The sequence below is a fragment of the Poeciliopsis prolifica genome, unplaced genomic scaffold (genome assembly GCF_027474105.1).
Source record: "Poeciliopsis prolifica strain line A6 unplaced genomic scaffold, Auburn_PproV2 SCAFFOLD027, whole genome shotgun sequence".
In the NCBI taxonomy this organism is placed as follows: Eukaryota; Metazoa; Chordata; class Actinopteri; order Cyprinodontiformes; family Poeciliidae; genus Poeciliopsis; species Poeciliopsis prolifica.
The window spans coordinates 5,086,417-5,099,235 of NW_026562402.1; the positions used below are offsets into that span (position 1 = coordinate 5,086,417).

At 37.9% G+C, this 12,819-nt stretch overlaps 1 protein-coding gene across 5 annotated transcripts in view; it reads right to left on the reverse strand.

Annotated features, from left to right (window-relative positions):
* The window catches only part of trim33 (tripartite motif containing 33), a 31,976-nt gene that overhangs the window by 10,905 nt on the left and 8,252 nt on the right, over positions 1-12,819 (reverse strand). For 3 of the 5 annotated variants that reach the window (XM_055048470.1, XM_055048467.1, XM_055048469.1), the window contains exons 4-14: positions 12,196-12,328; positions 11,427-11,543; positions 11,190-11,304; positions 7,860-8,006; positions 7,329-7,446; positions 6,845-7,137; positions 5,951-6,142; positions 4,759-4,815; positions 4,295-4,495; positions 543-675; positions 362-425 (exon numbers count right to left, since the gene is read on the reverse strand). In XM_055048470.1, coding sequence (XP_054904445.1) covers positions 362-425; positions 543-675; positions 4,295-4,495; positions 4,759-4,815; positions 5,951-6,142; positions 6,845-7,137; positions 7,329-7,446; positions 7,860-8,006; positions 11,190-11,304; positions 11,427-11,543; positions 12,196-12,328 — 1,570 coding nt within the window. The remainder of the gene's footprint in view (positions 1-361; positions 426-542; positions 676-4,294; positions 4,496-4,758; positions 4,816-5,950; positions 6,143-6,844; positions 7,138-7,328; positions 7,447-7,859; positions 8,007-11,189; positions 11,305-11,426; positions 11,544-12,195; positions 12,329-12,819) is intronic. The other 2 variants (XM_055048468.1, XM_055048471.1) reach the window with 1 other exon arrangement.

A 12,819-nucleotide genomic window follows, 5' to 3' on the forward strand; every position in this document is an offset into this window, starting at 1 on the left:
TTGTAAAAAGTATATTTGCCCATGTCTCTAACAGAATTTGTGCTTATTTAAGACTTTTTAGGACATTTTAAGACTATTATGAATGAAATTAAGACCTTTTGCCAATTGCAAAAATAGATAAAAGACAACTGTTGTCCAATGTAATTAAAATACATTTTGATTTTTACAACTAATTTAAGACTTTTTAAGGTCTTAATTTACACTGTATCAAGCTATTAAGCACATCTACCTAAAACTCAAATCCCACATGAAGACAGCTGGTCTTGGTTCCCAAGTTATATTTGAAGCTCTGATTTGTTGATGCCTTCTCCATTTCTTCAAACCCCTTTTTATTGCGTCACAAAGCTTTCTGTTGCATTACCTGCCTCTGCTGCCTGTACTTGACGTACTGGAAGGTCGCGCCGGTGTGTGAGCGTTGGATAGACCTGCCAGAGAAGAACGTGGACTGTGCTGTGATGAAGTTGCAAATTTTACTTTTTCTACCTAAGAAGTTCATGGGGGTGGAGAGTTTAAAGTATGACTCTCTTTGAGCATGCGTGTACCTGACGATCCAGGAGAAAGGGTCGACAGTCCAGGAGAGGGGTTCATGTCTGTTGAGCCCATCTGGTGTTGTTGGCTGGCGGAGATGCAACGAGAGAGGAGGTATCCGAGATTGCTGGAACCAGCGTCTTCCAGCTGACAACAAAAGTCAGAGTTTAGGAAGGTGTCAGTCAGTATGTGCAGATGCAGAGAGTTTGCAGCTATGACAGAGTTGTATTACAATGGCATCTGGTGGTCAGTCCAACTCCGGGTGAACAAAGATAGACATTTTTACATGACAAACTGCATTAAAAAGGTTCAACAAGATTTGGCTAATGAATCAAACAGCATAGCTGCACAACAGAGAAATCAGTGCAATATTACAATAAAGAACTATTTGAAAACAATATTTGGAAGGCTGTAATATTCGAGGGCTATTTCTTAGCATTTAATTCATCAGATTATTAAATATTATTATTACATGAGTTCGTAATGTAATGTAGGACCTAAAACATCTAGGACACTTTTAAGGTAAGTAAAGAGTGTGTTTTAGGTTTAGGAAAACTACAAAGCAGAAAACTACAAACTTTTATCACTATTACCGAGACAAAATGAAACAAAAAAAAATTTGTGAAAGCAATATTTATGAAAGCACAAGCTTGATGAGTGTGACAGGTTTTATTGAAGCATTTTAACGAAAATAAGACATTAATAGTTATGTCAAATACTAGTTGAAATTGATGTGCAACTAGGGTTATGCAGCTACTCAATTCATCTTTCAGTTTAGATTTCTGTTCCAAATGATCATTTGGAAATTAAATTGATAAAAAAATAGCTATTGTTATTCATATTTACTTGAAATTTTTTACTTGATGTTCAAGATGTCAAAACGGCAAGAAACGGAAGCCAATTTAATTACTGCATATTCCTCTCTAGGTGTGCAGGAGGCAAAAGACGTGTGGGAGCGCAAAGAACGGCTCATTAAAAATCACATAAGATGAATTAAAAATATTACATTGATGAAGCACTAATTGCAGTTTTACAGCTGATCTGACCCGAGTGATCTGAGTACAGCACTTATTTTATGTAAATGTGAAAATAAATATTTTTGCCACCTTTCAAATTAAATACACATGTTTATTATTACAAAGAGGAAAGTAATGACTTAAACAATGACATGCAAGTGTGCCTGTGTCATCAGAAAATTCTAAGCAATGTTCAGCTTAGCATAATCTTTAGCAAAAACTAATAAAGCTGTTTACAATCTAGAAAGCCTATTTCTTTACATGCAAAAATCAGACAATGGCACATGAGAAATAAACAGTTTAACCAACATTCTAGCCAGGGTTTGTTTTGGTAGCATGCAAAAGATTAATTAACAGAGCATGTGTAACAGTGTTTTAATGCAACAATGTTGTAAATGTGAAGTTTGTCAAAATTTGTTCATTTGTTCTTTGACTTTATTTTTTTATACATTTCCCCTTTTTTTGTTGATGTCTGTTACTGCAGGAACAAAAGCTGCGAGACTGGCGTTAACCACCTACTTGTTTTATTTTTTTCTTAAGAATAAATACGATGAACCTGAATGCATCTTTCATGGAGTCAGCCTATTGGATCTGAGATGAGCAAAGAAGGGTTAGACATGTGTGTATCTTATGGCAACAGTGATCATTAATGTTCAATAAAACACCATCCCTGTTTGCAAACTACTACTGGGAACGCAAAACACAATGGAAAGGACAAGGTAGCAGAATAATGGGACATTTTCACGACATAAACACAGAAAGTGACAACTCTTAATTTAGTCGAATGTAGCAGCACGTATGTGCAAAATTTAGATCAATTAAAATTGAATTACCTGGAGCCTTTAAGAACACCAAATAATGTCTTAAAATAATAAACAAAAACTGTCTAAACATAAACTATACCTGACCTTCTCATTGCATCACCTATAGGACAGACTAAACATATTCTGGAGCGTAAATGAATGAATGTTCTGATTTCTGATACCTGCCTGGTTTCTTCCACCAACCTACGTCTTTTTCTCTGCAAGTCATAATCTCTCCTTACCTGAGAAGACCCTGCATCACCGTCCTGCTGATGGCCTCTGGTCTAATTCTTCCTCCCTGACTCTTTGCTCTTTCTATTGTGGCAATAAAGATTTCTTTTAAATATGTGGAAAGCACAAGTTCTGCACTGAAACTACAGAGGATTGGATTTATTCCTAGCATTAAATAACCAGCAAAGGATGCAACATAGGTAACAACAGCATCCGTTGTTCTTCCAGCTTAACATGATATTCCGGTGTGGATTAACCAGCCATCATTTAGATGACATTATCTGCAGGCAGCGGTATTACTCAGCTTTCATGGATTTTTGCTGGCTGGTTTGCACATTGTGCAGCACTACTCAGCAGGATTTAAAACAAAACAACTTAAATCATTACAAAAGTGTCCTGAGTTTTAAGTTTCCTTTAAAAAAAAACCAAAAAAAAAAACAAATGCAGCAGCTTGGGAGGGTACTTAAATGTAAGTGAGATCGGTGGAAAGGATTGTTGTCACATGCAATCGGCCGATTGCCCAAATTTAAAGAAATCGGAGTTGATACGATTGAGGAGTTCACTCCTCGAGGAAATACCATCTAAACCACTTTTTTTTTCCTTTTTTAAGAAATCCTGAAAATTCATTGCAATATTAAAAACAAAAAATATGAAATGAAAAAAAATCCCATGTCAAAGACAAAATAGATGCAGTATATTTCTAATACAGTGATTAACAAGGATGATCACGCAAGTATTTATCACAATATTTTGTGCTATTTTCCTGTGATAATGACAAAGTGCTTTACAACCTATGAAGAAGGAACAACTTACTAATTGTTAATAGTTGCATGAAGTAGTGCATTTGTATTACTTAATGCACAACTGTATTTAATTGCATTTTTCAAGATATTGATATTTGTTGGTGCCTTTATGGAACTAACTGCAAAAATACCAAAAGTAATACTCTTGAAAACATTTTAAATGTTGCAATAAATCCAAATTCCTACTTTACAAAGTATTATCTGTTCACCCTTATCTCTATTGGGGTAGGGAGTTGCTGGTGCCTATCTCCAGCTGCGTTCCGGGTGAGAGGCAGGGTACACCCTGGACAGGTCGCCAGTCTGTCGCAGGGCAACGCAGAAACAGACAGGACAAACAACACACACTCACCAACCTAGGGAGAATTTGGAAAGACCAATTAACAGTCATGTTTTCGGACTGTGGGAGGAAGCTGGAGTACTCAGAAAGAACCAATGCATGCACAGGGAGAACATGCAAACTCCATGCAGAAACTCAGGACCTTCTTCCTGCAAGGCAACAGTGCTACCAACTGCACCACTGTGCAGCCCTATAAAGTATTCCATACCACTAACGATATTTGTTATAATATTCATCATCTTACCAATAAATACCATTATATGCAAATCTTGGCACAAATGTAGTTTATTCACCCCAAGTGAGTAATTGCAACAAATAATCTGAATTTCAGTACTGAGCAAAAATAATTGAGATTGTTATTTTGCTTCTCGTCAAGAAGTCCTAAAGTTCACTTATAGGCCAATATAAGAGCTATGGATGTAAGAATGTGTTGTGCCAAACAGCATAAGCACTCAAATTGTTCACATTATTACACAGCAAACGCTTGAATACAACTGGATTAAGCCATGTTTTTGCTCAAGTGTTTTGATAAATCTAAATTTGGTTTTAAAAATTTTAATTTAAAAATATGCACACCTGGATGGGCGGTATCTCGGGGAGGCAGGGCAGGTTCTCAGGATTAGTGACGGAGGGGATGAGTTCGATGGGACCAATTATGGGGCTGGCAGGGCCGCGGTGCGCGTGGGCACCGGCCATGCTGGCACTGGTCGGACTCGTGGGACTGGCATTATGCAGGGACGCCACTGGAAAGGGGCCAGCGTGTCCAGGGTTCGAATGCTGCAAAAAGACAGAGAGAGAAAAATGGAGGGCAAGGACACACACAAAGAAAGAAAAAAGTAAAATAAGATATACGGAAAAACAAATGGGAGGAGAAGAAACATTGGGAACATTAAAGAGAGAGTCACTCTTAAATGAAAACAACAACAAACAACTATTCATAATGTGCCTTTGAAACAACAGGACTTCATGATCATGCAGGTGATCAACCACACATGCTGCACAAGACACATAAATGACAAAGAAGGAAAAAAGTGCCAAACCCCTGATTGGAGTAAGAAACGAAACCTTTGGTGGCTCATCTCAGATTCTAAAGACATCTGGACACAGAAAAAAAGGGGGCTGGATATAGTGGAGGTTTATATTGCCTCGTCTCACATGTACAAAAAAAAAAAACAAACAGCACATTTCCATATCTGCAGAGTGGTGATGATCAAACAGCATTCATTCTCAGAATATTCCCTGTATTCTGAGAATGAGCATGCATCTTAAATGCACTATTAAAGCATATACATGCTCAATCTAAAACTGACTGACAAAACAAAACAAAAAACTTAGCTTTGTATTTTATTCTCAGCTAATAGCTTTTTAGAGAAATTCCTCAAGTTATCCATTAAAATTTACAGAGCTAAGAAATCTTTTCGGATAAGACTTTTAGAAACTGATGTTGGCTTGTCTATATTGTCTACAAAGAAGATTAGAAGATGCCAATACGTCTAGAAATAGACTGGCTATGTTTGACCAAACAATAGTTTTAGTAGACTTTCTGGGAACAACCTTGTTCCTGGGATATTCAGTTTATTATTTTAATTTTCACATAAAAGTTTGAATAAAATCAAATATAAACAACAGATTTTTTTTTGTGCCAAACAGTGAAAATGTGTTATTTTAATCGGGGTTATTGTTACGGATCATTCCATTGCTACTAGAAATGAAGCAACGCATTTTGGGATCAAAATCAGCCCAACTTTATTCTGACATTTGAAGAATTGCACACTCAGAGTTTACGTAGCTAGTTTTTCTGACATTTTTGCTTTGAAATTTCTCATTTTTTGTGCATTTAAGATCTTTGATCTTCAATTTTACTACTTCTTCAGCTAAACAAATTATTTTTCTTGGAAGGATTTTTTTAAAAAGTGGAATGAATACTTTTTCAGCTAAGCTTTAAGGAGTATCTTTATCTTAACGAGAACCACAGCAGACCACAACAAAACAAACACAAACTGACCAATATTACTCAAAACTGTTTAATTATACTGAATTAACAATGGATAGTTAAGACAATGTGTAACTAAAGCTATGCTTTGTGGATTTTTATATAAAATCCACCCAAAATGATTTCCTGGCTGTTTAAATGAGCCTCATCTGTCACATCTCTCAAATATCTGCAAATGTATCAATAGAGAACATGTACACTCATTCTGACATAATTCGAATGTGTGTGTGTATACTGACCTGTCTTTGTATCTGAGGCTGCATCATAGGGGCATACTGCTGTCCGTTATGTCTGGGCTGAGCTGTGGGCATCCGGCCTTGTGGTGGACCAGCCAGACGCATGTGATGGGAGGAGGGATACATAGAAGGGTTGGTCCCACCATTCATAGCTCCAGTTCTTTGTAGCTGCTGCATGCTGATGAGCCTTGGAGGCTAGTCAGAAAAAACAAACACATATATAAATTGATTATAATCGCTCAATTTCCGTGAAAAAGTGTATGATCTGTGATCGTCCATCACCAGATCACCAGAATCTCATGTTGTAGCCTGCGGGGCCAGCTCATCTGCTCTTTCCTATTGCGCAAGAGCCAGAACAAAACAATTATCCTTCCTCTCAGGAAGTTTTGATTTAGTAACTCAAGATTGTTTATTTTGATGCAATCGGTATTTGACTTGAAATGAAAGTTTCTAATTTTCTTGGTATTATTTGATATAGGCAGTGTCACCAAGTGTGTAAAAGCTTCTGACCTGGCAGGCTTATAAAAACACTGTGTGACAACATCTGGAAACGAAGTTCGAGCTGCTTAGCCTTCATCACAGGCTATCTCTTCATGATCTAGTGAATTAAAATTAGGGAAGGTATCTGAATAAACCTGAAGTAAAGAAAACAGAAAACAAATGGGCATTTTCCAACTAGGATAAGTGTTATTGGTACGTCTTCCACAATATACTACATGAAGTTTAAACTTGTTTAGAGATCATTTCAGGATTGATAAAATTACCAGAAATCACAAACCCCTAAAAACAGGAGACAAATACAATACAAATACATAACTTCAAACAAAAGACAGCATTATAACAAACAGTATAAAAAAAATAATAAATCACCTTCCATTATTAGGAAGTTCACCATACCTGCTGCTGAACCAAAGGCGGGCCGCCTGCCCTCGGATGCTGCTGAGACATTTGGGAGGCTATACGCATTTGTTGCTGAATCTGCTGCTGCTGCTGCTGTTGTTGCTGCTGATGCTGTTGATGTTTTTGCTGTGCATATGCAGCCTGTTGCATGTGTTGCAGCCTGAGCTGAGCCAGGTTGATCTGCCCAGGATGTTTGCCGGGGTGACTTTGGCCTGGTGAAATGGGCGGTCCGCCTACCATCACACTGGGAGGTTGTGGAACTGGAGGAGGTTTTTCAATAACCAAATTACCTAGGATTTAAAAAAAAACAAACAAGCCATCACTTACCATCATAGGAAATAGGAAACGCCGTGAAAGTAGTTTTTTTTCTACATTAGTTTGAGAAATGCCACGTTAAAAGCAATGACTCAAAACAAAAACAATTTTTAAAAAATTACGAATAAATATTTTTTTAAAAGAGACAATAAGGTGTTTCACTTACCTAAATTAACAACATTTTTAGCCCAAAACGTTGGGTCACAGAAGAACCGTACAACTCCATTGGACTGTGGGGCTGGCTCCAGTCTCGCCTTGAAGAGCTGGCGAAGCTGGTACATGATCTACATGCATTCGCACAGAGTAAGGTTATTAAATTAATAATTATATCTGTAAGAGACCCACTAAAATTTTATTCTGTCAAAAGTTTAGGACATTCACCATAAAGTCAACTCATTTGGGTGTGCTCTTATGATAAAGGATTAAATCTACACCACATCTAATAACAAAAGTACTAAGCTAATGTTGTGGTTCTAGTGTGTTCCTCTATGCCCACTTAGAGGTTATAAATTGTTATTAAGCACAGCCTGCCAACCTTCATCTTACATAACTTCAATGTTCTTAAAAAGTTAACAAATAGAAACTGGGATCTTCCTCAAGTAAAATTCATTAGTGTGTGTGTGTTAATGATTTTGATAGAAACTACTTGGGTTAGCATGTTCCATGAGTGAATAAGTGAGTCTTATGAGAAACATACCGGCCTCTTGCTATAGAGCAATGCAGTGCTGCTGCCTGAAGTGATGGCCCAGTTGCAGAAGTTGAGCACATGGTGGATCTGTTGAGCCAGCTGGGTGGTGTCCTTATGCTGACCCATCAGCCTCAAGCTCCTCTCTTTGTTCACGCTCTGAATAAACATGGAGATTTGGTTAGCATTACCAAAAAAGAATCAGTGAATTCCAAAGCTCAAAGCTGCCTCCTAAATGATTCCAAACCACATTGCATCCTGCCATGTAAGGAGGGCCTTTGAATGTTTGTATTTTGCAATAAAAAGAAACAGAATGAATCCGAAATAAAACCATAAAAAACATCTAACAATTTTCAGCTGCTTTGGTTGAAAATATGGAAGGAAATATGGAAGGAAAATATGGAAGGAATAACTGAACATAAACATGACAACACCTGTCACGGACATGAAGGAGTCTGCAACGATATTTATGACTGTTGTCTTTATGTGGCATTTGGTAAATAAAGCTTTTAATGCAAAGGTAACATTATTTAAAATGCCTTTCCTATGACAACTTGACATTAACCAAGACAAAAATGTCTTGGTTAATGACATTTTTGTACATTAACCAATGTCTTGGTTAATGTACAAGACTTTTTAGACATGTGACATTTTAGACATTTTCAATCTGTCCCCATTTTCCTGAAGTCTTCTATCATCAAGCCAGAAGCTGTCACTGACTTAAACGACTACTACCCAGTTGCAGTAGCCCCAGTCATTATGCGGTGCTTTGAGAAGATAGTCCTCGGTCACACCTCGGTACTCACCACTCATCCAACATGTGAAACCCACTGTGAGGACAGTAAAGGTGTGGCCAGAGGGCTCAGACGTTGTGCTTCAGAACCAGTTCAGGAATACAGATTGGAATACTTTCCACCACACAGACTTGGATCAGTACACCTCATCTGTACTGGACCACATCTCCACCACCATAGACTGTGTCACATCCACAAACGCATCACCATGTACCCCAACCAGAAACCCTGGATGAACCGAGATGTTGGTCTCCTGCTGAAGGCCCGTAACATCGCCTTCAGGTCAGGGGATGCACAGACCTACGGCGCAGCCAGGGCTGAGCTGAAGAGGGGAATCAAGAAGGCCAAACACCACTACAAAAGGAAGGTGGAGGATCACTTTTCCAACTCCAACCCCCGACGCATGTAGCAAGGCCTTCAGATTCTCGCAGATTACAAGAACCCCAACACCTCCCCCACCTCCTCTGATGTCTCCTTCCTCAACGAGCTTAACAACTTCTATGCTAGTTTTGAGAGAGGGAACACTACAACTGCAATTAAGACAGCCATCACCCCAGATCAACAGCCACTGACTCTCCTCTCCACTGATGTAGGAGCGGCTCTGAGCAGGATTAAATCCAACAAGGCTGCGGGTCCTGATGGTCCTGATTTTCAACCTGTCCCTCGCCCGCGCCGTGGTACCGACCTGCTTCAAGTCTACCTTCATCGTCCCAATTCTTAAGAATTTCAACCGGACCAGACTCAATGACTATCGTCCAGTAGCCCTCACTCCCATCATCACCAAGTGCTTGGAGCGGCTGGTCCTAGAACACCTCAGATCCTGTCTCCCCCCCAGCCCCCCAAACTGGATCCCCACCAATTTGCATACAGGCAGAATAGGAGCACAGAGGATGTGGTCTCCATAGCGCTGCACTTTGTCCTTTCTCACCTGGACAACAAGAACACTTATGCCAGAATGCTGTTCTTAGACTTTAGTTCAGCATTTAACACTGTCATTTCAAAGGACTGTCCCCCCCCCCCCCATCCCCAGACTGTTCCCCTCACACACATACATGATCTGTATACAATCTTTATATAATCTGTAAATCGCATGTCAATATTATTCTCTGTTTATATCTTTGTACACCTGTTTATAAATATTTATATCCTGTATAGCACTTCTGGATAGACATTTTGTTGTTTTGTACATGTGACAGTGCAATGACAATAAAGTTGAATTCTATTCTATTCTATAATAGAAGACCCTAGACAAAAGCAGTGCGATAATGAATAAAAATCCAACAAACTAGATCATAAAAAAATAGACATCTAGTTATAACCTTCCTGCCGGTCCAGATAGTTTGCCTATAGGAGGAGCCGGTTCACAGAGAATGCTGTTTTCATTGAACACGAACAGTAGTGTAGTGCACTAGCCCTGACTCATTCCATTTTCGAATAATTTCTCCAACTGTTGATCTTTTTCCTCAAAGCTGCTTGGCAATTGCACTGAGGCCCCTTCCAGCCTTGTGGAGGCAATTCTGTCTCTGGTGTCTTTGGACAGCTCTTTGGTCTTAGCCACGTTAGTAGTTGGATTCTTACCGATTGTGTGGGGGTGGACAGGAGTCTTCATGCAGCTAACGACCTCAAACAGATGCTTCTAATTTAGAATGAGTGGAGTGGAGGTGGGCTTTTTAGAGGCGGGCTAACAGATCTTTGAGGGCCAAAATTTTTGCTGATTGGCAGGTGTTCAAATACTTACTTGCAGCAGTATAACACAAATAAATCAAATATTCACACACTGTGATTTCCAGATTATTATTTTTTTGGTTATGTTTCTCACAATGGACATGCATCTGAGATGAAAATTTCAGAAACCTCCATGATTTCTAAGTGGGAGAACTTACAAAGTCGCAGGGTGTTCCTTATACTTATTTTCCTCACTGTCGATGTCATGACTGTCAAAGTCAAGCTAGATTAGCTGACCTACTTCCCTCTCCCTCACCGTTTTTAATTTAAATTAAAAAAAATTCTGATCTTGTGGTAATAGTGATAGTGTTGACAAATTACCATCAAAACACTGCAACCCTTTTTCTTTTATACATCACCGATACATATATAAAAGAAATAGCCTCCTTTGTTGACAATTTGACAGCTAAAACAAATTGTAATCGTCAGTTTTTTGCCCTTCAGCAGGGAAATGGAGGTGTAAGATCTTGTGCATGTGATGTGTACAAGATAGTATATGTTGGGTATGAGAACGTTTTTTTTTTTTTTTCCTTTTATGTCCCTCAAGGGGCTTTGTAGTTTCAGGTTCTGAAGTAAAAAAAAGAAAAAAAAGAGCAAAACAACTAAAAGCTCCAAAAAATATATCAGGTGAAAAATTAAATATTAATTTCAGACGTAAATCAAAAAGCATCTTTCTTCAAAGTGCAAAACTTTTGTATTTTTATTCAGTCTTCTATCGCAGCACTGTCATTAAATCTCACGAGTGTCAGCTATGTTCTATCTAGATCTTAGCATTTAGAAATAATGATTCTGAAGTTTAAAATAAGTTTCAATACAGTCTTACCTCTAACTGCTGAAGTAATGCTTTGCCCTTTTTGTTGATTTCATTTATAAGAGTGAATACAGCAATTTTGATCTCATGTTCCACTTTTCTATGCGTCTCACCCAGTTCTTTTAACCTGTATTAAGTAAAAAACAAACAACAAAACACCCACAAATTAATTCCACACAAATACAAGTCAAATACAAAACTGTTCAGAGATTGTGAAAATAGATGAAGCACACAGAAACCTGAACCCACCTGTTTTGCAATTGAGACACAGAGTAATGGACATAGTTCTTTTTTTCCTGTAGTTTGGCCATGTTGGCTTCGATGATTCCTTTATGGTTCTGGAAAGCTTCTTCCAGAAACTGGTACCTGATAAAAGAGAATAAAACCAAGTCACAATCAGGTTCAATTAATAAATTAATTTCTGAAGGCCTGTACATACGCTGCAGGAACTGAATAATTCCTACTTTCAGGGTTTATAGAAAGAAATGCTGTTTTCCTACCATCTTGGTTTTCCCAGAAGTTCTGCATTTGGCTTGTTTGTAAGATAAACAAAATGTGTTCTAGCAACATCGCATAAATAAATCCATTTGTCAGCGCTTGTGTGGTATTTACAGTCCTTAAAGGTTACATGTCACCAGAAGTAAACAGATACGGACATGAGTCCAAAAATGAGTCAAGGTCTTGTAGAGAAATATTCATAAATTCATTTTCTGGGAGGAATGCAATAATTAAAAAAATTTAAGAGGGTTTCATAATTCCTTGAAACAAACAAGTCGTTAAGTTTGATTTTCTCAACTATTTCACACTTAATTTTTCTAGTGAATTTGGGCGTTTTTCATTTCTATGGGGTAGAAAGACACAATGTCATGGGAACATAATGCTTATGCATCCGCTTTCCACACATTTAACACTGTAAAAAAAATGGGACTGCAACTAAAGATTATTTTAGTAATTATGGAATTGGGTTTTTTTTAAAGGAAAAAAAATTTGCTTTATTAGATACAAAACGTTGACATGCCTGTGCTCCTTGTGCTCCAGAAGCTGACAGTCCCGACACGTTAGAGTGTCGCATGTCTCGCAGAAAAGTTTCAGAGGTTCCTGCCTGTGGATGGGACAGAAAACTGGCCTCTGTCCTGTCGTGTTGACAGAATCTGTTGAAACAATGGAAGGAGGAAATTTAATAACAAAAAAATAAAAAAATAAAAAAAAAATAAAAAACATCAAAGAACATTTAAAAATTTGAACAGCTGCTACACGTGTTGCCTGATTGGACTAAACCAGACATGGCAAAGAAAGAAAACAAAAAATTAATAATATGGACGTCCGTTTTGTTTAGGGTGAGCATGTTTTGTCATTTATTGTGAAACATTTCTTATGACAAGAATTTTAATTTATTCTCTCAATAAATACCAATTAATGATGTTTAAAATCCCCAAAGCTGTTCGTATCATCGGGAGTGTTATTTTACTATTTAACCCACCTTTTGCTCAATGAGAGTATCCAAAACCCACTAAACTTGGTAATATGACTAAATGTAGTTACTGTGTGCTGCTGTATAGTGACACAAATCACTTCTTAATGCTACTGTTGTCCTAAAGAAATACAGGCATGATTTTTTTCAAGCAACTTAGTGTCTTCCTCA